General features: G+C 50.2%; 9 protein-coding genes across 9 annotated transcripts; 3 read left to right on the top strand and 6 right to left on the bottom strand.

Moving 5' to 3' along the window:
• Window positions 1-69: 69 nt before the first annotated feature.
• Window positions 70-3,191, bottom strand: N7457_001768 (uncharacterized protein; the record flags this gene model as incomplete). The annotated part of the gene is made up of 3 exons (XM_057172814.1): window positions 70-1,415; window positions 1,438-2,122; window positions 3,162-3,191. 3 exons carry the CDS (start codon window positions 3,189-3,191, stop codon window positions 70-72), a joined length of 2,061 nt encoding a protein of 686 aa, XP_057036717.1.
• Window positions 3,192-5,836: 2,645 nt separating this feature from the next.
• N7457_001767 (LCCL domain-containing protein) lies at window positions 5,837-7,986 on the top strand (the record flags this gene model as incomplete). The annotated part of the gene is made up of 2 exons (XM_057172813.1): window positions 5,837-6,300; window positions 6,372-7,986. The coding sequence occupies 2 exons, from the start codon at window positions 5,837-5,839 to the stop codon at window positions 7,984-7,986; spliced, it is 2,079 nt and encodes a 692-aa protein (XP_057036716.1).
• A 775-nt stretch (window positions 7,987-8,761) lies between these two features.
• On the top strand, window positions 8,762-9,562 carry N7457_001766 (SNARE domain protein; the record flags this gene model as incomplete). Its single annotated transcript, XM_057172812.1, has 2 exons — window positions 8,762-8,796; window positions 8,875-9,562. The coding sequence occupies 2 exons, from the start codon at window positions 8,762-8,764 to the stop codon at window positions 9,560-9,562; spliced, it is 723 nt and encodes a 240-aa protein (XP_057036715.1).
• Window positions 9,563-9,731: 169 nt separating this feature from the next.
• N7457_001765 (histone chaperone napB) lies at window positions 9,732-10,999 on the bottom strand (the record flags this gene model as incomplete). Its single annotated transcript, XM_057172811.1, has 3 exons — window positions 9,732-9,850; window positions 9,907-10,749; window positions 10,885-10,999. 3 exons carry the CDS (start codon window positions 10,997-10,999, stop codon window positions 9,732-9,734), a joined length of 1,077 nt encoding a protein of 358 aa, XP_057036714.1.
• Window positions 11,000-12,727: 1,728 nt separating this feature from the next.
• Window positions 12,728-13,947, bottom strand: N7457_001764 (NmrA family NAD(P)-binding protein; the record flags this gene model as incomplete). The annotated part of the gene is made up of 2 exons (XM_057172810.1): window positions 12,728-13,142; window positions 13,304-13,947. The coding sequence occupies 2 exons, from the start codon at window positions 13,945-13,947 to the stop codon at window positions 12,728-12,730; spliced, it is 1,059 nt and encodes a 352-aa protein (XP_057036713.1).
• Window positions 13,948-16,005: 2,058 nt separating this feature from the next.
• On the bottom strand, window positions 16,006-17,842 carry N7457_001763 (putative lysophospholipase; the record flags this gene model as incomplete). The annotated part of the gene is made up of 3 exons (XM_057172809.1): window positions 16,006-16,329; window positions 16,394-16,758; window positions 16,822-17,842. The coding sequence occupies 3 exons, from the start codon at window positions 17,840-17,842 to the stop codon at window positions 16,006-16,008; spliced, it is 1,710 nt and encodes a 569-aa protein (XP_057036712.1).
• A 563-nt stretch (window positions 17,843-18,405) lies between these two features.
• On the bottom strand, window positions 18,406-21,164 carry N7457_001762 (uncharacterized protein; the record flags this gene model as incomplete). The annotated part of the gene is made up of 7 exons (XM_057172808.1): window positions 18,406-18,955; window positions 19,040-19,281; window positions 19,345-19,776; window positions 19,850-20,148; window positions 20,209-20,738; window positions 20,788-20,985; window positions 21,073-21,164. 7 exons carry the CDS (start codon window positions 21,162-21,164, stop codon window positions 18,406-18,408), a joined length of 2,343 nt encoding a protein of 780 aa, XP_057036711.1.
• Window positions 21,165-21,456: 292 nt separating this feature from the next.
• N7457_001761 (GNAT family N-acetyltransferase) lies at window positions 21,457-22,187 on the bottom strand (the record flags this gene model as incomplete). The annotated part of the gene is made up of 2 exons (XM_057172807.1): window positions 21,457-22,072; window positions 22,177-22,187. The coding sequence occupies 2 exons, from the start codon at window positions 22,185-22,187 to the stop codon at window positions 21,457-21,459; spliced, it is 627 nt and encodes a 208-aa protein (XP_057036710.1).
• A 1,254-nt stretch (window positions 22,188-23,441) lies between these two features.
• N7457_001760 (ankyrin repeat domain-containing protein) lies at window positions 23,442-24,890 on the top strand (the record flags this gene model as incomplete). Its single annotated transcript, XM_057172806.1, has 1 exon — window positions 23,442-24,890. The coding sequence occupies one exon, from the start codon at window positions 23,442-23,444 to the stop codon at window positions 24,888-24,890; it is 1,449 nt and encodes a 482-aa protein (XP_057036709.1).
• Window positions 24,891-25,358: the final 468 nt, after the last annotated feature.

The following is a 25,358-nucleotide window of genomic DNA, read 5'->3' as shown; positions in this document are numbered from 1 at the left end:
AAGCATCGGTGGGAAGGAGCGTGGCTGGAAGGAATTGTCGAAGCAGACTGTGCCGATTGTCCTGAAGTTTTATTGAAACCGGCCACGGCACAGTTGCTGGAAAGGATTCGAGGACGTAGATGGAAGGGTTCGAAAGCGTGGTCGGAAAGCGTAGTTCGAAGGAACTGTCGAAGCAGACTGTACCGATTGTCCTGAAGTCTTGAGACCCGCCACGGTCACAGCTACTGGGAAGCGTCCGAGGATATTGGATAGAGACGTCGATGGGAGTAATTGTTGTCCGAGCAAACTGTGCCGATTGTCCTGAAGTTTCATTGAAACCCGCCACGGCACAGTTACTGGAAAGGATTCGAGGACGTAGATGGAAGGGTTCGAAAGCTTCGGTCGGAAAGCGTAGTTGGAAGGAACTGTCGAAGCAGACTGTACCGATTGTCCTGAAGTCTTGAGACCCGCCACGGTCACAGCTACTGGGAAGCGTCCGAGGATATTGGATAGAGACGTCGATGGGAGTAATTGTTGTCCGAGCAAACTGTGCCGATTGTCCTGAAGTTTCATTGAAACCCGCCACGGCACAGTTACTGGAAAGGATTCGAGGACGTAGATGGAAGGGTTCGAAAGCTTCGGTCGGAAAGCGTAGTTGGAAGGAACTGTCGAAGCAGACTGTACCGATTGTCCTGAAGTCTTGAGACCCGCCACGGTCACAGCTACTGGGAAGCGTCCGAGGATATTGGATAGAGACGTCGATGGGAGTAATTGTTGTCCGAGCAAACTGTGCCGATTGTCCTGAAGTTTCATTGAAACCCGCCACGGCACAGTTACTGGAAAGGATTCGAGGACGTAGATGGAAGGGTTCGAAAGCTTCGGTCGGAAAGCGTAGTTGGAAGGAACTGTCGAAGCAGACTGTGCCGATTGTCCTGAAGTTTCATTGAAACCCGCCACGGCACAGTTGCTGAAAGGGTTCGAAAGCGTGGGTGGGAGGGAGCGTGGCTGGAAGGGAGCACGGGTGAAAGAAATTGTTGAAGCAGACTGTGCCGATTGTCCTGAGGTTTCATTGAAACCCGCCACGGTCACAGTTGCTGAATGGTTTCGAAAGCATCGGTGGGAAGGAGCGTGGCTGGAAGGAATTGTCGAAGCAGACTGTGCCGATTGTCCTGAAGTTTTATTGAAACCCGCCACGGTCACAGTTGCTGAATGGTTGCGAAAGCATCGGTGGGAAGGAGCGTGCTTGGAAGGAATTGTCGAAGCAGACTGTGCCGATTGTCCTGAAGTTTTATTGAAACCCGCCACGGTCACAGTTGCTAGAAGGATCGGAGAACGAAGACCAAAGAACGTGGATCGAAGGACGTGATATTGAGGAATTGTCGAAGCAAACTGTGCCGATTGTCCTGAAGTTTCATTGAAACCCGCCACGGCCACAGCTGTTGGGAAGGATCGAAAAACGTAGACGGGAGGACGTAGACGGAAGAATATGGATGGAAGGACGAGAATGGGTGGAAGGAATTGTTGAAGCAGACTGTGCCGATTGTCCTGAAATTTCATTGAAACCCGCCACGGTCACAGCTGCTAGAAGGATCGCCGAACGAAGACCAAAGAACGTGGATCGAAGGACGTGATATCGAGGAATTGTCGAAGCAGACTGTGCCGATTGTCCTGAAGTCCTATTGAGACCCGCCACGGCACAGTTGCTAGAAGGGTTCGAAAGCATCGGTGGGAAGGAGCGTGGATGGAAGGAATTGTCGAAGCAGACTGTGCCGATTGTCCTGAAGTCTTGTTGAGACCCGCCACGGCACAGTTGCTGGAAGGGTTCGAAAGCATCGGTGGGAAGGAGCGTGGATGGAAGGAATTGTCGAAGCAGACTGTGCCGATTGTCCTGAAGTCTTGTTGAGACCCGCCACGGCACAGTTGCTGAAAGGGTTCGAAAGCATCGGTGGGAAGGAGCGTGGATGGAAGGAATTGTCGAAGCAGACTGTGCCGATTGTCCTGAAGTCTTGTTGAGACCCGCCACGGCACAGTTGCTGAAAGGGTTCGAAAGCATCGGTGGGAAGGAGCGTGGATGGAAGGAATTGTCGAAGCAGACTGTGCCGATTGTCCTGAAGTCTTGTTGAGACCCGCCACGGCACAGTTGCTAGAATGGATTGAGAGCGTCGGTGGATGGTGTTGGAAAGAGAATTGACCGAGAAAGACTGAAGACTGAAGACTGAAGACTGAAGACTGAAGACTGAAGACTGGAGACTGGAGATGAAGAATGACGATTGAAGAAGATTGGAGACTGGAGACTGGAGACTGGAGATTGAAGATTGAAGATTGAAGACTGGAGAACAAGAATGAAGATTGAAGATTGAAGATTGAAGACTGGAGAACAAGAATGAAGATTGAAGAAGATTGAAGAAGATTGAAGATTGAAGATTGAAGACTGGAGAACAAGAATGAAGATTGAAGAAGATTGAAGAAGATTGGAGAAGATTGAAGATTGAAGACTGGAGACTGGAGAACAAGAATGAAGATTGAAGAAGATTGAAGATTGAAGACTGGAGACTGGAGACTGGAGACTGGAGACTGGAGACTGGAGACTGGAGACTGGAGATTGGAGATTGAAGTTCGAAGAAGATTGAACAAAGATTGAAGACTGGGGATGAACAATAAATAATCAAGACTGGAGATGAAGACTGGAGATGAAGACTGGAGATGAAGACTGGAGATGAAGACTGGAGATGAAGACTGGAGATGAAGAAAGAAGATTGAAGAAGATTGAAGACTGGAGACTGGAGATTGGAGATTGAAGAAGATTGAACAAAGATTGAAGACTGGGGATGAAGAAAGAATAATGAAGACTGGAGATCAAGAATGAAGATTGAAGATTGAAGACTGGAGATTGAAGATTGAAGAAGATTGAACAAAGATTGAAGACTGGGGATGAAGAAAGAATAATGAAGACTGGAGATCAAGAATGAAGAATGAAGATTGAAGATTGAAGATTGAAGATTGAAGATTGAAGATTGAAGACTGGAGATTGAAGATTGAAGATTGAAGAACATGGATTGAAAGCTGGGATTGTTTCAGCGCTGTGGCAGTGTCAGTCCCAATCTATACAGATGAGAGTACTTATGAACAGTAAGCAGAAAATTGCTTGGTGCAGAGAGCATAAGACTGATGCAAGTATATACCTTGATTTGTGCCATCTGGGACAAAGACATAGGTGGCGAGAGGACTAAGTGGTTCCAGGTGTTGGAAGACCGGGTGGAAAGACTGTTCCATGCACAGATCAGACAAAAGGTGGGAGAGTGTGGAAGGTGGGAGAGGGTGGAAGGTGGGAGAGGATGGAAGGTGGGAGAGGGTGGAAGGTGGAAGGTGGGAGAGGGTGGAAGGTGGAAGGTGGGAGAGGATGGAAGGTGGGAGAGGATGGAAGGTGGGAGAGGATGGAAGGTGGGAGAGGATGGAAGGTGGAAGGCGGGAGAGGGTGGAAGGTGGAAGAGGGTCAAGGTCGGTCGAGGGAAGGATGGAGCCTTATAGACATGGAGACTTACAACTTGTAGTAGACATAAGAGATGGCAAGCCAGAGCATGGAAGTTGATGTGACTTTTGGTCTGCAAGTAAGACTTGGTCAATGAAAGTCTGTGATAGAAAAAGGGGGGCACGTAGACTTACCAATAGACAAGGGCATCATGAGTCAGATGATAAGAGGATGTGAGGCGAGGGGACCTGGATGCAGAGATGAAGGAGGAAGCTGTGGGACCCAAGCTGATGATGGAAAAGTTGATGGACCAGGGGTGATCGATGAAATAGTAGTTGGGGAGATGAAGAAGAGAAAAAGAAAAAGAGGGGGGGAGGGGGGAGAAGGGGGTTTATATAGACCCTGAGGTCCCCGTTTAGGAAGGCGCGCACGTCTCAACATATGACTTCACTTCAAGGGTCGCTCCTTCCCTCTGTGGCAGCAATTCCAATGCCCTGCTAGGCCTGACACTCTTCCAACTCGCGAGACCGACCTGTCTAGCCAGGATCCTGCACAACAATAGTAGTCGTAGTCTGGGATGAGAGATTTTCGATGCTATTTACTATGAAGAATTGAGCCATCAGGGCCAAGCATACACCGAGTGCTGACAGTCTTCTCCGAAAAGGACCATACCTTGAAGGCGTCTAGATCCACTGCTAAATTCACCTATGCCAACGATGGATGGGACCTAGGTAGGTATGTATGTATCCCCGGCTACTGTCCGTCTCTGAAGATATTAATGCGACTCGGCCTTGTTAGTCTTCCTTGATGCCACATCAGAGCCTAGATGAGAGATAGACAGGCATCGGTCGAGTACAAATATCATGTTTCAACTCGGCCATGCTTTATTATGGCCACCGACTTGACTATTGGGAGAAGACTCCAGGGGACAACATGGGCTTCATTTGCTCTCGCAATGTCGAGGTCTACCTGGGTGATTACTCGCAATCTAATCATTCACCAGCTACTCATAATATACCATTGCAATATGTCTTTACTTGCAGCCATAGGAGAGGACTTAGAAGACAAATGAAGTGACGATGAACCAACGATGAACCAAAGGTTGTCTCATTCGTTGTTAGTACTTCACCTCCTACCGGCGAGTTCCCAGACCGGACGACCGGTTCCATACCAAAGGGATTGGGGGTTGGGGAAACCTACATACAAGACAATGAGATCGAATCTCCATCCGACCATTTGGGTTGAATGTCTCATTGATTGGCCTTCATGCATTATGGCATTGTCTTATGACGTTTTTATCTCATGTATTCTTCTGACCTTTTTATGGCAGTGGATCTCGTATTGATAGCCGAGCACTCGTTACTTCATGAAACTATCTAGATTGATTGGGGAGTATGATATGCGGATGGCGTTGGAAATCCAAGACTCTGCGAATGTCTATATGTCTGTATACAAGTCGAATCAACATGACTGTGTCTCGTGGGGCTTGGCAGTCCCTGTGTCGGCTGCCTATGCAAGAAAGCTTATTGGGGACATTTGGATGATCTGTGCCCCATGAATGCGCACTAGATGGTCCTCTTCACTGGCGGAAGGTCCATGGTCTGGCAATAGGAAAAGATCGATGCGGTGAATGGCGATGACAATGTTGATATTGCGATGAAGGCTCCACATCTGGGGCCAGTAATCAACCTTAGAACTTCCTAGGGCAATTTTAGTAGCCTGCCAAGGCACACGTGTGTCTTTAATTTCGCTGAGTGCCCCGAGGAACGCCACCAATCATGTCTATTCCGTCCTCATTCAGTAACGGGACTTGTAATCCCCCCCAGGGCTGGTTTTGTTGTCGCACAGTGTAGGACGAAAGCACGGATGGAACGATGATATGGTTTGAAACGCTCTGATCGCGTGCGTAAGTTTTCCCTGCATTAGCGCAATCTTTATGAATTTCTCCGAATCGACATGGTCATCCAAGGCAGACTGTCAACGCAGAGAGATCATGTTGCCACACCGTCACGCGTGTGGATCTGATTGGGTGCCTGGTTGCCTGACGTGGATGTCCACTTTTTTTGTCTTCCCCAGATCTCATCTCACATCTTGTCCCTCTCCGTATTCTTCCCATATCTTTTTGTTTTGTATTTAGTTATCCTATCTTTTCATGTTCTAGGTCGAGCACAGGTACCTTGCTCTGTTCGCTTCAGGGTCGCGTCCCTGGTGATCCTCCGCCTTACATACCAATCAACGGAGCCCTGGAGATCCTCGCTGCTTATCGCAACGCTAGCGCCCACCAGCCACCAACCACCGACATCATACATTTGTACTCCGTACCCGATCGTACGTTCATTGTAGTTGTTCCAACTACACCTTTCTTTCCCTGCGAGTCAGCCCTTCATCATGTTTGGAGAGGGTCGAGAGGAGGCCGCCAGGCTATATGTTGCTCCACTCCTTGAAGATGACGAGCGTCTCGCCGATCCCGAGGCTTCCGAAGACCTGCCGCCGCCCGACGTCGAGGCAGGCAGCACACTGCCCGTCTGGTTACGGGAGTCATCGAAATCATTCCGCTGGGGATGGGTGCCGCTACCGCTCCGAAAGGTTGGGCGCGCGACCGCCAACTGGGTCAAAGGCCCAGATCCGCCGCACACGCCTCTATTGAAACCATTGTTTCCGCGAGTCCAAGAACTCCCAGTCCAATACTTTGACCGTCTTTTACCCAAGCACAAATACAAGACTGTATTATTATTACTGCTTTATGCGTCTTGGTTCTTGCCTTGGTTCTTGATTTTATTGCACTCACGTTCTTCCGGTTATATCGAAGGGTATGGTCAGCCTCAAACATTGTCATGCTCGACGAACTTTTGGTACGTACATTCGAAGTAAAACCAGATCAATCCGTCTTGAAAAGTGCCTAACATATTTGCGATTGGCTTAGGGAGTTTGACAATGGTTGCGGTGTTAATGGAAACGATTGCCGTCCGTTTTCTTCCTCCACCATTCCCTTTCGGTGTCCTGCCAACTGCCGTGACACCAAACTATTGGAGCCTCACATCGTGGGAAATCATACATACAATTACCAAGGGCTAGTCATTGGAGGACCACAGCCGGATTCATCCGATCCAGCCCTCTACCGTGCGGATAGTTTTGTGTGCCAGGCCGCCATACATGTCGGTGCAATCTCGAACGATGGCGGATGCGGTGTAGTCAAGCTTGAGGGTGCTGCGCACTCTTTCCCTTCAGTGAAGCAACACGGTATACTATCTGCCGGATTCCCGTCAACCTTCCCGAAGGCTTTTAGCTTCCTCCAATTATCCTCGCCACAAGCCAGCTGCCCGTCAGATCCTCGGTGGACGCTCCTGGGAATCACCGCTGCTGCTGTTGGAGTTCTCTGGCTCTTTTGTACATCACCGCCTGTGCTATTCTTCAGTACGTTTTTCATGGTGTTTTGTCATACGGGACTTGTTGGGGATCCCCCCTCGTATCCATTCTTGACCGATCTTGTGTCCAGCCTTCTATCTCGGCTGCTGCCGGCGTCGTTTGTCGTCTACGTACTTTATAAGTTCTGCGCGGCACCACTTTTGCATCCGATCTCTTCGCCCATCTACCAATTTTCAAAGATGTTCCTCTTCCTGCCCCCGCTGTTCATTGGAGCCTTGAACAACTACACCTTTGCCCGGTTGATCCCACTGCAGCGTTTGACGCCGATGGACATTCAGAAACAACCTGGGGCAAAGCTGGCATTGGCCCTCGTTATCCCGATTGTGATTTCGATTATCCTTAGCCAAGCCTGGCAAATCCGACAAGGCGGCCTGCTCCCGCGATACTTGAAGATATATTGCACCATGGGAGTCATTATCTTGATTCTGCTTCCTCTTCCCGGCCTTCGCCTTAGGATTCATCACTACATTCTCGCCATCCTACTCATGCCTGGCACTGCCTTCCCCACTCGCCCCTCGCTCGTCTACCAAGGCTTGCTGTTGGGCCTCTTTATCAACGGAGTTGCTCGCTGGGGTTTCGCCTCGATCATCGAGACCCCGGCAGCCTTGGGAGAACAAGTGCCGATTGGAGACGGAATTCATGGCTGGTGGGGTGCTACCTACCCCAATATCACGAACGCATCGGTGAATATCTCCCTACCAGAGTTAGGATCGAATCACACCTATCGTGGCAATGGTAACATCACATTCGCTCTGTGGGAACACGAGCGTATGGCGGATCTGGCGGTGGATGGCATATCAGTTCTTCTCAATGACGTTGAACGCTGGCGCGGTTATCTCGATGAAGACAAACGCGGAGAATTCACTTGGCATCGCCATGGTCATGATGGCCTGGAGCTCCAGACAAATCCGCCTCGCCTAGTCAATCGCAATGTTGACCCAAGCGTTGAACCCCAATCAATCCTGTTGGCCGATAGTAATTCTGAAGACGAACCCGAAGATCTCTTCTTCCGGTTCGCATTTTTGAGAGGCTCAGAGGCTGGCACATACAGCCCGACAGGGGTCTGGCTGAGCGACGGCACATGGTATCCCCCTGCGCCACCCAAGGCGTGAATATGCCTCTCTTCTCCATCGGATGCCGTTTTCTGCCATTGCGTGTATATTCCACTGTTTTCAGGTAAGATAGATTATACACCTCAAGTACATGTGTGCTGGACACTCTGTACCCATTGGAATATTAGAACAGGCACGGCATTTGCTGGATCACTTTCGTTCATAGCGGGCGACTTTCAACCAAGAGGTTACAGATCGCGATTATTTATATGTGTTGCTGGCCAATTGAAGCGTAGAAAATCCATGATGTCCCACCGTACATTCGTCTCCTAGAGTGACACTTATGTACATGCTGGGAATACCACCAGATGATTGTACAGTAAAAGCAACCAACTGTGTCCAGCTCAAACACTTCAAGGTTCATTTATCGCGCTTTAGCAGTACCGAGGTATCAAAATATCAATTGTGCTAGACGCCCAGTAGCCCCAAGACTAAGTCTTCCTTAGAATGCTTGCGGGGTTCAGTCAGCACTTGCGCCAGCAGAGCTCCCATGCCATTAAAGTAACAGACGGAAAGATATATATCCCTTCTTCGTATTCCGCAAAATCTAAAAGATAGCCCCCCATTTACATGTAGCATGATAAGATTCCAATATCACACCTAAGGCGGTATAACTATGACGTATGCAATTTTCTGCCTGAACGGCGCAACAATCCCAACAGTCCACCGTAGTCCTGAGTCAGCACCGGGCGGGCACCTGGATCCAGGCTCACCCGTGGACCAAACCGGGGCCGAGTCTACAAAGCAACACACCCGGATACCCCATAGCGCAGCCATGGAAAACGCAGACCCATTCCTACAAGTCCAAGCGTAAGCCACCCAAAGCCCCCAGGCAGCGCATGCACCTAACCGCCATCCCAGCGACGTGGTGTCAACTCTACAAACCAGCCGTCCACTGTTCTCCTCATACCTCCGCATCCGGTCGCTGGCCAAAAGTCCGTCGAACCCAGAGCTGAAGCAAGCGCGCTCCGAGCTCGAGGCAATCTTAACAGAGCTAACAGCGGACCTGAACGACCTCGTCGAGAGCGTGCGCGCAATCGAACAAGATCCCTACCGCTATGGACTGGAATTAGAGGAGGTGCAGCGCCGGCGCAAGCTCGTTGACGATGTCGGCGATGAAGTTGAAAGGATGCACCAGGAGCTGCAGCAGACGGTCTCGAATTCGGCTGTTGATACGCTGCCCAACCCGACTGAGTTCGACGCTGCGCTTGAAGAAGAGGAGCGCGGTGGCCGTGGCGATGATTACTATGCTTCTATGGAGCAGCAGCGCCAGACGGAGCTTATGCATGAGCAGGATGAGCAGCTTGATGGGGTCTTCCGAACTGTTGGGAATCTGCGTCAGCAGGCTGATGATATGGGCCGTGAACTGGAGGATCAGGCTGTCATGATTGATGAGGTTGATACACTGGCAGACCGGGTTGGAGGGAAGTTGGCGAACGGGATGTCGCGGATTAAACACATTGTGCGCAAGAATGAGGGTAAGATTGTCGCCTTTCTGGTTGTTCTGTCTACGTCTATGCTGGATCTCTACGGGAGATGGACTGGCATGGTATGGGAATCACAAGTTCATAACTAACATTTTTCCGACTAGATACATGGTCCTCGTTTTGCATCGCGGCGCTCATCTTCGTTCTCGTCTTATTATTAATCCTCCTCATTGCACTGTGATAATACATAAATCAAGGGGTTAGGAAAGAGCAAAACATCAAAAGGGGGGGAGAATTAGGGCGTTTCGGGTGCATGGATTAATTGCGAGCCTTCTTGCGCGGGCGCGACTCACTTTCTTCATCAGAGTCCTCTCCCTCGAACTCTTCCATATCGAGGTCCATATCTTCGAGCTCGTCGCCAATCTGGAAGGATTGAACTGCAATCGAAGTCAGCGGGTGAAGACATCTCACTTGCCACCAGGGGTCTACATACCGTAGTAGCTCAACGCATCGGGCCAGAGGTCCTCGGCAATGGCAACGGCCAGGTCGTCACCGTCGGGGAAGATCTCAGCCTCCTCCAGCCCATCGCTGGACTCCTCATCTTCGTCGTCAGAGTCCTCATCACCCTCAGAGATATCCTCGCCTCGCAGGACCTTGGCCCAGCGGGCCTCGATCTCCTTAGCAGCCTCCTTGGACTGAGCAGCGGAGACATCACGGCCACGGTATCCGAAGAATCCAAAGAAGCTCATACCAACGGGGCTGGGCATATCCTCGTCATCCTCATCGGCGTCCTCAGCAGCGGCAGCCTCAGCATCAGCCTCCTCAACCTTCTTAACAAGAGCAGCATACTCCGGCAGCTTCTTGCGGTCACCGCCCTTCTTCTTCTCAGCGTCAGCAAGGTCGCAAGCAGCATCAAGCAAACCCCGGGTCAAATCCATATCCTTGGTCCAGTTGATGCGGACAGGCTCGGACACCAATCCCTCCCAAGTGCGGGTACGGCCAGCGGCGCTCTTGGAAATCTCCTGGCGCCAGTAGAACTCCTTAACGAGCTTCTCGTTTGTGAAGAAGGGGTTCTCCTCGCCGGTCTTGAACTCGAAGATGAAGCGCAAGCTGCGGGGCTCGCCATTGCCTTGGGCATCGAGCTCGAATCGCTCAACGGTGAGGTTCTTCAGGCTCTCGCCGAGGACCTGGGCGTCGCGAGGCAGGATATACTCGTCGATCTCCTGGGGAGCGCTGGCGAACACGCGCATCCAGAACTCGGGCTGCACATCGGGCAATGTGATGATCTCGCTACGCTGCTGGATCAAGGGAGCCATCAACTTAACACTGTGGCGCACTAGAGATTTTCGTGTATGTTAGCAATTGACATGATTTTGCTCCCTGGCGTTTCAATGGTAGAGTAGAATCGGCAAGCTATTTCCTCCCCCATCACACAACAGAAACCAAGCTAGGAAATTCCAACGAAACTCACACTGCTCAACCTCAGCGCGAGCGAAGCGCTCCTCCAGAACGGCAATCTTCTTCATAGCAGCCTCAGGGATGCTAGGCATCTCGATGCGCTCCAGGAGCGACTGATCGTTAGACATGATATATTCGTAAAAGCCGTGTCGTCAAAAAAATGCAAGAGTGTGTCTGAGGTTTAAAATAAAAGCAGGTGGGAAAGAAGTCAAGAGGGGACAAGAGACGGGGAAGAAAAAAAAAAAAAAAAAAAAAAAAGGGAGCTACAGGTGCGCATTACCTTAAAAGCTAGGAGCTACATGACGATACTTGCTGGTACCTCTGGTACCGTGGTACCACAGTGGTTGACCCAGGTATTTCTGTGTACCCAAGGGCAACAATGGTGGGGGGCAAAACTACGGCCTCAGGTGTCGAGTGCTACATCATCCAGTCGAGAAAACTCTGACGCTGATCTTGTGGATCAGGAGGGCCCAATGTGAGTGCTTTGTTATTTATAGGGCTTGGCTGGGAATATCTGGAGGGGTATAACTTCAATGCAAGTTCATATGGAGTATATCGTATGTACTGTGCAGTGGTATACAAGTTGTCACTAGCTACAGGTAGATCTGAACAAGAAGGATCATCTTTCAGTATTAGGACTGGTCTGTGATTTTGGTATACCAGCGTAGTTCACCGAATGTCTATACCTAAACACCCTCTGAATGAATTGATGCCCACCAACTAGCATATGGTCCGTGACAGATGTCCAGGGCCTCTTACACCGAGTTCCCAGATGGTAACCAGACGTCATGTCACGTTGTACCTCTACTATCACAACCATATAGCCACGCAGAGATCAACGTACTTCTAAAAGAAGCCCCGAAAGGAGGAAAAGGCAAGCTTGGAAGTATCTAAGCCAAACTATAAATGAGCAGCACATACCTTATTTTGACGGCAGTCAAGTCATTCGAGAATGCAACACGGTCGACAGAGATACGGGATGTCTCCATCCATCGCCTTTACGGAGTCGTCTGGCTGAGATTTAGATTGAATCTCTCAGATTGCAGCTCCTCCTCTCAGGGGTCTGAGAGTCCCTGGTCTGGTTGTTCTAGCTGATTCATTGGCTTCTGCATGATCCAGTTAGATCGGAGGAGCGGTCTGCGTGTCGGACGTGTAAGCCTTTGATGTGGACGCAGGGGAGCTGCAGGATTGGTTAATTGGGGTCAAGAGGCACGAGGGAGATATTCCTGGTATTGGGGCACTGAAAGAAAAAGGATGATCTCGCGTCTAGGTCTTGGAACCCCTGAAGCTGATATGTGCATGTCCAGACAGCCAAGGCGAAAGAATAGATAAGCATAATCGTGGTCATAAATTTGAACACATAGAATCTCTTGGCCAGTAGCCAAAGTCGAGATATCTTATTCCGTATTCTGTTTTTGTTTTTTGCCTCCTTTTTCGAAGCTTGGGGGTTGAGAATGGGGGTTTATTGAAACCCATAAAATGTAAAAAAAAGCCACAAAGTCAAGTAAATATTGAGAAAATAAAAGAAACGACAACTTTTTTTCCGTGATTCGGATCCAAATCACAAAAGCAAACTGAACAATCCTCGTTCAATGCTACCCCAAGCATCTTCCAATTAAGAACCGAGGTTAAGTTATGAAAGTCCATATATCCCATGCCCATTCGCCAAGAATGCAATGATTAAAAACACAAGAAAAAAAAAGAAAACAAAACAGCAAGGGCAGTTCCATATGCACAGAACACATCACCATGCACATGTCTCCGCCCCCATCGAACTGTCGTGATAAAAGCAAGAAGAAAAGCGATAGAGAATGTCATCAAGACGTCGCAGGCTAGACCGGAAAGAAGAGGTGAACTCAAACCATCCAGTCAAGCCCATTGGCCTCTTCTTCCACGGGGAACACCTCACGCGCATACTCTTCCATATCTCGCCAGCCTTGCCACAGATGTCGGGACTCGTCGGTTACCCGTAACGAGATAACACCACCGGGTCCTTGCATCATACCAGCACCAGCACCCTTTCCACCCGCCGGACCGAGACCCTTCGGTGAACCTGCAGCGGGCTGTGAGAATTCCGGCTGCGGGAAGTAAGGTGCGTCGCATCGTCCAAAGAGCTCTTCCAGCGCTTCAAGCTGTTCTCGATATCCTGGTGGGATATTGACCTTGATTTCAATCTGAGGCACGCGGACATACTGGCATGGTCGATCCAGAGCTCGCGAGAAAGCAGCGCACACTTGTAATGGGGAGAGTGTTTCAAAAGTGAGAGCAATACTAGAAAAAAAAAACAAGCGGTGTGGTCAGTTTCTTTCTTCTCTTTGTTTCAGTCCTTTCTAGGGAATCTATAGCAGCCACAGAATCACCGTCGGTTCCCGCCGGAACTCTGTGGTTGCCATCGGAGGATATCCGAAATTCCGTGATTTGTTCCGACTCACCGATGACCATTCCACTTCTTCGTGCCGTCCTTGAAGATCTGCAACAGCGTCGGTCCCACGTCGTGCTCGGCATCAAGCCATGGCAGTGGGATCTCCGGATCGAACGGCGCACGCCACTCGAAGCTTCCATCGGCCAGAAGCTCCATCTGGAAGAGCGGGTAGGGCAAGCTGGTGAAGTTGTTATTGTAGATACCGGCGTAGACGAAGGTAGCGGGCATGCCGAGTTGGCGGACGTAGTTCTCGACGGTGAACTTAGGCGCCCACTGCGGGACGGCGGGCCACGGTCCGTGGACAGAATGATCCGGCATACTGCTGTAGATGTAGTGCTGGATTGTGCCGGAGCGTTTAGCGGCATCGGCCAAGTCGCGGCCGATGGCTACCTCGTCGCCAGACTGGGAGGTTGTGTTGATGAAAGCGAGCTGGGCGCCTTTGAAGAGCTCGTCCATCAGCGCAATGTTGCCGAGGAGCGGGCCTTGCAGGAGTGTCACATTGGGCAGTTGTTGGAGCTCTGGGGCGATCACGCCTTTCAGGGTGTGAATTTGCGCGCGCACCGAGTACCCCACGGCCGACGCGACGCGGATCAGCGACGCCGCTTGTCGGCCTGTCCCGTTGACCACGGCAATGGTCTTCTGCGGTTGTGTCATCCGGGTTGATCGGGGGAGGGACGGTGGGAGGTGGAAGGCGGGGCCGGGAGAGGGGGGGAGAAGTTGACAGTAGGAACGGTGGGGAGGGGGAATGAAGGGAGTTATCAGATGAGAGGGAGGAGGGACAGATAAAAGAGAATCCGGAGTAAGCCTTGGCGAGAAGGGCTTTTGCAATGGTGGGGTACCTTGGGAGGGGAGGTTGGAAAAGTTGTATGTAACGAGAATCGCGATCAGACCTGGATTATGCGATTGGAACAGTCATATGGAGAATTGTCTGATCTGCAGAGAAAGAGAAAAAAAATATACAACTCCATTCCTTGTGAAAACGCGGAGCAGAAAGGATAAGATAAGACTATATATAACGAGCTACATAATGTATATAGTTGCCCCCCCCCTCGACTATATACACAAAAAAAAAGACACGTCTGCTTCCCATATACTATGCGTGATATTCCCCCCTAAAGATGACATCGAAATCGGTTTAAAAAAAAACAGGAAAAAAAAAAAAAAAAAAAGAAAAACCCACTCCCAAGTGCGGTCTCGTTCACAGGCTTTTACGTAAATCGGCACCACTCCAGGGCTGGATTTTCGGCAAGCTGGACGGGCAGATCCTGACTCGGGCACTCGGATCTTGGCCATTGCTTCAATGTTCTTATTGCGGATAGATCCATGAGATCCATATATAGGACCGCAAGGTCTACCTGGATCCCAAAATCCCCTATACCTTACCCTGGCAAACCCGCCGGAATCGCTCAACATCGCAAGAGGCAATAAAAGAGCAAAACTCAATAGCGCAGGTGACTTGCTAGCACCAAAATTGCCCACCAACAGTCTGCCAGGGGCAGGCTCACGTGGTGTATATCAGGAAGTGGGCTGCTGGTCCAATCGCAACGGGGCATTGGCCTTGACGTGCTCCCTGTTGTCCGACTTGCCATTTCACCCGATACGTCCGTTGAACAGGTACCTCTGGGAATTGCCAGGAATTTCTTTCCCACTGAAGAAGGTGCTCAAGGATGTACCTGAACCCCGCAAATCCCATGCCATCACATCATTTTCCTGGCTGCATGAGCCCCAAATGAGACCTATATGCGCGATGAGACAAGCATCCCTCAACCTACGTATCCCTATACCTGGGTCTACTAAGGATTATATATCGCCTTTCCCAACCCCAGAAGAAAAAAGCAAAAACCCCAAAGCCACACATCCTGCACAGAACCCCGCCAAAGTTGGAGAGACTTGGAGTTGTATGGGTGACCGGAGTATACAGTCTAGAACCTCATCCATTTGCCCCAGACTTCACGCTTGGCAGGAATTAGCTCTGTACGCCCGTATCAATACTACACTAACTCAAACCCCAGACCGACAGAAAGAAAAACGAAGGCAAAATAAGTCGACCTTATCTTCCCCACTTGGTGGCTTTGATCCCCGGCTATGGACAGGGGCCGCTCTCCGCGGGTAAAGGATTTCCATATTATGGCGCCACAGAGGTATTGGAGGCCGAGGACGGAGGTCTAACAATTACTTTGTACAAAATACATGTAATATGGACGTCGTTCGGAGTTGAGTAGAGCAGAGTCCACGAATTCTGGCGTCATCGACAGATCCGCGATATCCACCTAATCCACCCTCGGGAAGATGGAAACACGAGAATGTGCGGGAATGGTGTAAGAACGGATCTGATGTTCCGCTATATTACTGACAACATATGTTGGAGGTATTAGTCTATACTACCGCGTCTACACCGATGCAAAGCGCTATGAAGCAATAATCCCCGAGCTGAACGGCTAAGCGAAACAAGACACCGGAGTCTCACCAGAGGGGCCCAAAAAAAAAAAAAAGAAAAAGCCGAAAAAAAAGGAAAAAAAGAGAAGAAAAATCCAATGGAAAGAAATTCCCCTATCGCTCAATCACTCGAAGCAAGGCAATCCTAAACTTGGCACCTGGGCAAGGGAGCTGCATGTAACGAGGAAGCACGCGACACGGCGCCCAACCCCAAATTTAGAGACGACCCCGGCTGAGCCTGAAGGAGAACCCAAGACCCAATGAAGAAACCCCAGTCTAAGATGGCGCAGACCCGGGAATCATCCGCTTCTGACCTCCCCATTCCTCCTCGTCCATCTCGCGCTGGCTAATTTCTTTCGGCCCAACACCCGCCATACCCCAGACAAATGGTCGGCGACGCGCCAGGAGCTCGGCGGCTGGTCGCTCGTCCGAATGCAGGTGAGCGCCAGATTTGCGGAGAAGGAGGGTGTGGTCTGAGAGGCCTGCGTTGGCGGCCAGGAAGAGCGGGGTGCGGCCGGCTCGATTGCGGAGGTGCACGGAACCGCCTTGCGAGAGGAGGAAGTGCAGGATTTCAAGGGAAGGGGAGGTTGCCGCGAGGTGCTGCATTGGGTTAGTTGAGAGAGATAAGAGAGGTAGAAACAGGGAAACCGGAGATGAGGCCTACGATAGGAGTATTGCCGGAGTAATCGGCGTCGTTCAGGAGCCAGTGGTGTTCTGTTTTGATGATCGCTTGGACTTTATCAAGGTCGCCCTGCGCGATAGCGTAGCCCATGGATGTCAGGGTTTGGATGCGCTCGGAGAGTGCGCCGTCTGGATGACGGAAGATAGGTAGGGATGACTCGGTGAGCTCGCCTCGGAGGGATACGGACATGCTCTTTGCGATGGATTCCGGGGTCGACTCGGGGAGAGCGAGGAGGTAGGCGAGCTTCGTCAATGCTCCCTCTGTCGTCATATCGAGGCCGGCGACGACGCCTGCCCGGGAGAGACTCATGCCTGTGGCATAGACTGGACTAACGCTACCAGTGAGGCCTGGACGATGTTAGCATATCGTTTATCCATAGACTGATATAAGCCATCGCAGATATAACTCACACTGTGTTACGTTCACGATAACAATCCCTCGTTGAATCGCACTAGCCAACACGTTGATCATAGCATTGTCCTGACCAGAGGGCGCATTTCCCGCCCCAAAAGTCTCAAGAATCAACCCGCGCAGGCCATCCAGCTTCAGCACCGCATCCACCATCTCCGGCTGAATACCAGGGAAGATACGCAAACAGGCAACATGAGTCGTATCCAAATTCGTCTGAATACTAAACGGCTCCAGACTCCTAGGCCGATGCACCATGTGCCAATTAATATTCGTCCGCATCGAAGTCGTAACCGCCAACGGCGTACAATTCGGCGCATCAAACGCCGCAAAGTCACTCGCCGCAACCTTCGTCGTCCGATTCCCCCGGAATAACCGATTATTGAAATACAAACACACCTCCGGAATCATAAAATGGCCCGCCACAACCAACGACCCCAGCAGATTATCCGTAGCATCGTTCTGTAGCTCTAGCATAGGCGCCTGGGAACCGGTCAAAACAACCGGCTTTCCAAGATTCTGCAGCATAAAACTCAGCGCTGAGCATGTATATGCTAGACTGTCTGTGCCGTGTAGAACGACGAATCCATCGAAAAGCGTGTAGTTGCGTTCGATGGTTTGCGCGATCTGAGTCCACCCCCGCGCGTCGATCGAGCTGCTGTCCAGTAATTCCTCGAATTCGAATACCGTGTACCGGACTCGCCGGCCGTAAGCTGTGACTGGCGTGCGTAGACTTGGGGACGCTTTGGTTTCGTGGGCGTTCGCTACTACGTCTATGGATGTGCTCTCCGAGCCATCGTTGAAGGTTGGTAGACGGGCCATGCATTTTTCCTGGAAGCCACGGGCTGGGACGAAGCCTGCTGGTGAGGGATGCATGCAAATTGTGCCGCCTGTCATGATGACCAGGACGCGCGACTCTAGGATGATCTTCTCGGCTTTGACTTCGTCCAGCTCTGAGATGGTTCGGGGGTCCATTTTGATGTGGTTTGTGTTGAGATGGGGGTTGAGGCCAGCGGAAATCATGGCGATAGTACTCTTTGACAGTCGTGAAATCGTAATTCGTGCAGTCGTGTTTCCAGCTACCTAGGTATACTGGGAATAATTCCAATGGGACACCTCGATAAATTGATTTGATATTCAATCCGTTCGGTTTGTTAATTTCATTTCTGGCCTCAAGTGGTTATGAAGGCTTCCGGTAGGTTGACGTTGGAGTAAGATTTTCCCTCTAAAAAAGGGCGAAAGCCAGTGAAGATTGAAACACCTCGACTTCGTAGATCGTGATTGACTCCTTTGGCCGAAGAAAGTGGAAGAGACTCCAATTGACCCCGATCGCATTACGTACAGCCATTATCATTGGCTCATGCCAACTTAAGCTGGCGACTACCGTTCCAGTTGACTCCACTGCCCAACGACGATCTCGGAGGATGCGGCGGAGTCGAATTCGATAATTGATGTGATTATTGTTTGGATGCTGCATATGTCAAATAGTATTATGACAGACGGCTTGAGGTGCTCTTAGTCGTCCAGACACGAGAGACCTTGCTATCCAAATGCGTTTTATTAATAGAAGATTGAGTATGCCATCTTCACGACCACCCAGGATGGAACTGCGACAAATCCTCCTCCAAAAGTCCCATCATATACTGATTCCCCCAGAACCAATTTCCCAATTGCGCTGCCGCCCCGGAATCTTGACCCTGTGCCTGAGACGAATCAACTGGCGTCGAGAACTCATTCGCCTGCTGCGGCACTGGCGCTAAATCAAAATTCATAGCAGGCATATCCTGGAAATACCCCTGCGGATTTCCCACCTGGATATTTACACCGCTCGTGGGATACACGGGATTTGAAGGCGCAAGTCCAAGAGCACTCAGATAAACATCAAATTCCGGACCAACGTTGAGATCCTGGTCTTGGCCTTCGGCTGTTTGGGTATTGGCTTCGAAGTAGAGGCGAGCGACGGTGCCGAGGACTGAGCAGAGAGTATGCAATCGGTCAATAGATTGGGAAAAGCTTTTAAGTGGGCGGAGCGAGGCAACGAAGTCTTCCAGTCGGGCTAGATCCTCGCGGTTGGATGTTGTGATTACGTTGCAGAACATCACGATGAACGGCACGAATGGGGATATGAGAATGGCCCTGTATTGATCACTTGTGAGCATTTGGTTCGTTTGCAACCAAGGACGGGCAGCCTTTTCATTGGTATTGGGCCAGGAGACTTACCAGTGCATGTAGGAGATTTTCAAGAAGTCGTCAGTCTCATTCAGAGCGGCAATGCACTGTCGGTGGACTTCTAGGGCTTCTCGGGCTGTCTCAATGCATTCAGGTATGAAGCTAACAGCGCCCGAGCCAGTCGATGCAGGAACTGCCCGGTAGATCAAGGTCATGACAGAGAGTCGACTGACCTTGTCGGTCGAGAGGTACATGAAGTCTAGTTCGGACATCTTGACCTCAGACATGAATTTCTACATGTTCTTGCATTAACTACACACCAACATCAAACATGGGGTAACAGTGGCAGAACATACCTCGAACGGTTCCATGACCTTCGACTGCATCTTCGCAGCTAGTCTGTACGCCTGTGTGACTCGTTCGCTTTCTGGCTTTTGCAGTGCCTCGGGGCTGTACAGATATTGGTATACCTCACCCTGGACAATTGCGGATTTAGCCCATAACATGCAAGCAGGTCCCCATGGCTCGGGAACGCCGCAGTTGTCATTGAGCACGGGTAGACTGATGTCGTAGTTCTGGATCGAAGATGCGCGTCCCAACCGCAGAGACATCATATTCAAGACTGTGTATACGGACCAAAATAGAAGCTGCTTTTGGTGTTGCACTGGTACTGGGTCATGCTCCATGGAGGTAAAACGATGATATCCAAGGGTCTGGCATAAACTCATGGCTGTTGATGCTAGAGCCCAGGCAACAGATGGTTTGGAAATCTCGAGTGCGTGCATAGCCTACGTAAAGTCAGTAAGATGACCGAACACCTCATAATGAAGGTCCAAGAAAACGGAGAGATGAAGCACTGACCCCTACAGCTAGCGCTGTGACCGATTCTTCGGTTGCTGGCATCAGGATGTTCAAATTGGCAAGCGCGGTCTCAAGGTTATTCCGGCACATCTCAATGTAGTGCTGATATTCTTCTCGCTTAGTAGCTTCATTCTCGGTGGCGCCCGTTTCAAAGAGAATCATATACAAACAAAAATTAGTCACAACAAAGGCTGCATCGGAGTATTCGTCGACGCAGAAGTATACTTCACGGCACTTTTCGGTGAAATAGTCCACGCTGAGGAATGGAACGTAGCCACCAAAGCATGCGGGAGGTGTTTCTAGATGAGTGAGAAAATGAAACCACCTACGTAGTGACAGTACTTTGGAACAAATCATACCTTGACATTTTCTCAATACGCCCAGAACCAATGGCAAGGGTGGCATCTCCAAACCATGTAAATCACGCCTCAACCCCAATCTTGCATTCTTAGTCAGGAATTGGTTCCCCTGTGAGTCTGCCTCTCGCCGCTGGTTCTGAATTCCGACAAGCTGTTTCAGCAATGAAAGAGCTGCATTGATCTTTGGGCTCGATGAGACTTGTAGCGAGCTTTGGGAAACAGCCGATTCGAGAAGAGCGCTCGCATAGGCTCCATGAGCGGTCAGGGAAGAGCTACCCTCAAACCCAGAGCTGGAATCGTGCTGCTCAATGGTGGGATTTGCAGTGTATAGAGAACCTCTGGGCTTTGAAGGGTTGCCTGCAACAGATGTAGACTGCGACGGGGTTGACTTCTGGGATGAAGGAGCGAAGTGGAACTCCTGCGGTTTAGTCACCGTCAAAGCTCGCAGCTCCGATGTGTTTTTGGCTAGTTCTCGCAAAGTATTCTCAATGCTTGCTAGGCGTTCTTCAATCAAATCAATCTTCTTCTCACTGGGCTCCGGTCAGTGATGGCCTCTCACAGGGGAGAGGATGGTCTTACTACTGATTTGAGATCAAGACTCGTCTACGGGGCTCTGGTGGTCTCTGGCCTTCGCCAGTAGATCGGCATGCAATATTTGAGCTTCGACAGTTTGCACATGGCGTGCGCTTATCGCATCGCACCTGTGGCAGCATGAGATCGTGTCGGGTCACTGCAATGTTTGGGGCTGCATACCTTTCGGAGTCGACATTGGTCGCACTAAATGCATGAGAAAGAATTGATTAGCTATGGCTATATCGGATCCGTCTTTCCCCCATCTCTATAGGTCATCGACACAATACCGACCGCAATTTGTCGGCTTGTGGATCACGTACCGCACGTCTAACCAGCGGACTTGGCGCTTCGCGCCCCTCACGGTCGGATTCCTCGGTGTCCATCAATGTCAAGAAGATACCGCGTTAGTGTAACATAAAGATTGCTCATATACAGTTGTTTTCGAAATCAGTTCTCTTCTGACTTCTCAGAGAAGATATCTGAGCTCTGATTGGGGGCTTCGAAAATAAACCCGTCCCCTAGACCGCCTTCTCAAAGTGTGACTTGTAACTGGAAACGGCCTCTATCTCTCAGTCCCAATATACCCTGGTCACTTCTGAGCTCAATACTTCCGACACGAGAATATGGCAATATGACTGGATTCCCTATATTGAGGCTCTATTTACCTAGGCATTTTTAGTCTTCCTTCACATGTAAACGCTGAGCAAGAACTTGACACGGCCATTTTCCTTCGACATCCAAGGTTTCGGATCGCTCAAATCCTTGAGACTCGTAGTATTGGACTAATTTGCCGTCACCACCTGCATAGCAATCCAATCGAAGTAATGAGGCTCCGGCCTCGTTGGCGAGATCTCGTGCATGTTCCAAAAGGCGTTTGCCAACTCCATTTCCAGCCCATTGTCGATCCGTGATTACTAATTTCACATAAGCCTCGGGCTCTGAGACAGGGGTCACGTAAGGCATTCTGTCTCCAACAGCAAGCGCTCCTAAGATAGTCCCCGGAGCTCCTCCGCTCGTAGTTGTGAGGAGTGAGGTGGTGGGTTGATTTGGGTCTGCCGTGGTGCCATCAGAAACCTTGACAGCGAGCCAAAGGCCAAGACCGCCTGTTGCAAATTCTTTGATTTGTTCAATGCGTCGTGGATTCTCTGAAAACGATGCTTCTCCCCACTGCCCGGCTCTTCCATGGGAAACTAGCCATTTGGCTGCGGTATCGAGGAGATGGAGGACTGCTGGAGTATCGTCCACTGTTCCCCGCACGATGACAATATCGGGAGTTCCATTCTGAAGAGTACTGTTAAGACTTTTAGTAAATTTTCGGTGAATGGGCCCCGAATACTATTCTTCATTGATACTGCGTCCTTCTCCTCTACCTCTGCTTGGGTGAGTAGTACTCACTTTGATGCCATTTTTCCAATCTGGGTTGATATTCAAGTCGTCGAAAAGCTCAAATACGCTGAACTGATTCGAAGATTTTGGGGTCCTCCAAACAAGGAACCATCCTACTCTTATATATATATGTCACTTCACTGCACTAATGTACCTAGGGAATAGCGTCCCTGGTTTGTCTGCCTTCCGGGCTATGTGTCCAGATCCCATTAGCCAAGCCTCCATATTTGCGGTCCCGTGTAGTAGCGTGGGGAGGTCAGCGATTGTAAATAATCCGAATGAAAGGTCCAATCAAATTCCAGCACTTCTACGTGCGTCATAAATATCTCGTATTGATTGAAATGGCGCTGCCTATGGTATGAAGTAGGAGAGATGTTCATTTGTGAAGTTGCTTCGATCTTTATCAATCGTCTTTGCGCTTTGTCTCCAATCTCTTCTTCCTTTCAATTTCGCCCAGGGCTGTTTGTGTATCCGCGATCGCATCTAAAATCTGTCAACTGCATTTGAGAAACAAAAAGTGGAGCAAGTACCAGTGCGGATATTTGTTGGTTTTAGAGTCCTTCAAGCAGGCCCTGTTCCAGGTGGACCATAAGACACCTCCTGCCCACACAGCGAGAACTCCATCCCAGGGCTCAACATCACCGGCAGTTTGTGGTATCACAGAAGAATGATGGGTCGCCAATGCAGTACCGCAGTCATTGCAAAATTGATCTTGGAATGCCCCGTTGCCCACTGGACCATACTAGTCTAACATGGACATGGAAAGCGGAAGAAGATAAGGATCGCAGCTGAGCTCTTGCTTCAACACAGCAGTGTATCTATCCGTGATCGTCTGAGGTAGAGGCGGTAGCATTTGTTGCATATTCGTGCGGATCGAGCTGGTGTTTCAATAACTACCTACATGAGAAGGACTTAGCAACTGAGAAGACGGTTCACGGGAGCTCGATGGGGCTAACTGCAGACATATCAAGATGATCGCCCTGAGTGTCCGATTCAATGGTCCTTTGACTGGGATCGCTATCGGCGGAGTCGGGCATTCAGCCCTCCTGCAATGGGTGAAGTTTCTGAGGAGAACACACAGGATGACAATGACGATGTATAAATATAGTAGTAGCTATAAGCGAAGAAATTAGGCCCCAGGGGTGGATTGACTCATAGTATCAGAAGGGATCGCTAGGCGAATACCTATGATATCACCGAGACAACCCCGCAATTGAACAGGTCAAATACAAAGTAATCGCCCTCTTCTTCTCCTCCAGCTTCACCATCATACCATGTCATATAAACTCACCAGAAGCGACGTCTTGGGGGACAATGAGGAGACCGCCGCCATTCGGGCCGCCAGCAACCCCAACCCAGCCGTCCTTCGTGCTTTGTTAGACTATCATAGACGAAAGCTCCGTGAACTTAAAGGATGCTCGCCCAATGCAAATGTCGGCGGTGGCGGTATGAGCATTTACGAGTCACCACTAACAGCCGCCATTCGCGCCAATTCGTCGGAAAATGTCCGGCTCCTTCTGGCCCGTGGTGCGGATCCCACAGGCATCAACATTTGGACTTTATCTGACTACTCTTCGAGGTTCATGCGTGGCCGAGACGCCAAAGTCGACATTTCGAGTTATGGCCCGTGCCAGACACGGCTGTATATTCTATCAGTCGCAAAGAGAAAGGGAATCACCGAGCAGGCACAGCCGTTGACACAAGCGGAATTGGATGAGCGACGCACCAGCTTTCCACGATTTTGGACCGAGCCAAATATCCCAGGCCAGCGACTTAGGATGACCAAAGGCATCACAGCTTTAGAAGTCGCTGCTAGTCTAGGCTTTGAGGATCTCTTCGCTCTGGTTCGTGAAGCCGGGGCCGATGAGTCTGCGTGGATCAGCCCTTCTGGTCAAGCCGACTTCGATGAGACCAAGCCGTCGTCGCTAAGCATCACATCCCCTGTACACGAAGCCATCGAACATGGCCAACACGCCATGCTTGACAAACTACTCAACAAATATCATTACTCGCCTAATTACCGTGCAATGGTAGCACCCACAGTTGCCTTTCCACCACTTTCCTTTGCACTGGGTCGATGCGACCCAAACGATCCCAACATCCGGGCTTGTATCAGCCATCTTCTTGCGCATCCAGATATCGACCTAAATTTACGGACTCCTATCTTTGATATCCATCCACTTCACTTGGCAGTTGCTCGCCATGACCCAGATCTCCTATCCCTTCTGCCAATGCCGCTTTCCAGCGCAGGAACGACAGCTTTAGGGCATACATTACTCCATATCGCCTCACTCCCACTTACCGCAATGTCCATGAATCGAGAAATCCCTGAAGCCGTAAGAAGTGTTCATTGCGCCCGTACGCTAGATTCAAAATGGCTTCCACATGCACAGCCCAGTCCGCTGCACTTGAATACAGAGAGAACAGTCGTGGTGGAAAATCCAAGGCGCCCTATCGATCCCCCGACTCCTTTGACTCCGGCCGAGCAGGATGCACAGCTCAGCACTCTTCGTGTACTTGCTAAAGCGGGGATCGATATCCGCGCTCAGGATATGGATGGAAATACTGCATTACACTATCTTGCTACTGCGTTGAATGGGGATCCTAGAGCCATGCAACTACTACGGAAAATGAATGGAGGTGAGGAGGTCTACAATAACTGCAAGAACCGGGAGGATCTGACGCCCCGTGCCCTGTGGGCAGCTTGCAATGGAGCTGGATAGAGCAACGGCTCTATACAGAATAATATGGCTAAGTAGAAAAGAGAAAACGCAAATGTTTCGTCACCATATTGGGGACAAATACATTCTTCGAAGAGGATCTTTGCATACGGAATTGTTGATGTTTCGACCTGATCTCAGGAGTGAACTCGACCTTCGTGGTGGCATTTTAATATCTGTACTAGTCATTCGGTAACGGCAAAGCAAGGAAGAGGGTTTGACATATGTACGATCCAACCCAATTATAGAGACCATCCAGCCCTGTCACATTGCTTGATAGAAAGGGCAAAGCAGCATTGTACGGTCGATCTTCCTTTGCGGACACGATTAGGGGGTGAACTAGGCGATAAACAAGGATCTGTAGAACTCGTCTCATCGTGCTATTTTGTATATCGAAAACGAACAATAAAGTGGATATGAGAAATCCTTCCGAAGCAGAATTGAATAGAAACAAAATAAAACAAGTACTCC

The sequence above is a fragment of the Penicillium paradoxum genome, assembly GCF_028828445.1.
Source record: "Penicillium paradoxum strain IBT 22861 chromosome Unknown utg000002l_segment0_segment0, whole genome shotgun sequence".
Classification (NCBI taxonomy): domain Eukaryota; kingdom Fungi; phylum Ascomycota; class Eurotiomycetes; order Eurotiales; family Aspergillaceae; genus Penicillium; species Penicillium paradoxum.
Note: the sequence above shows the minus strand (reverse complement) of the source record. Positions and strands in the feature narration are given on the sequence as shown.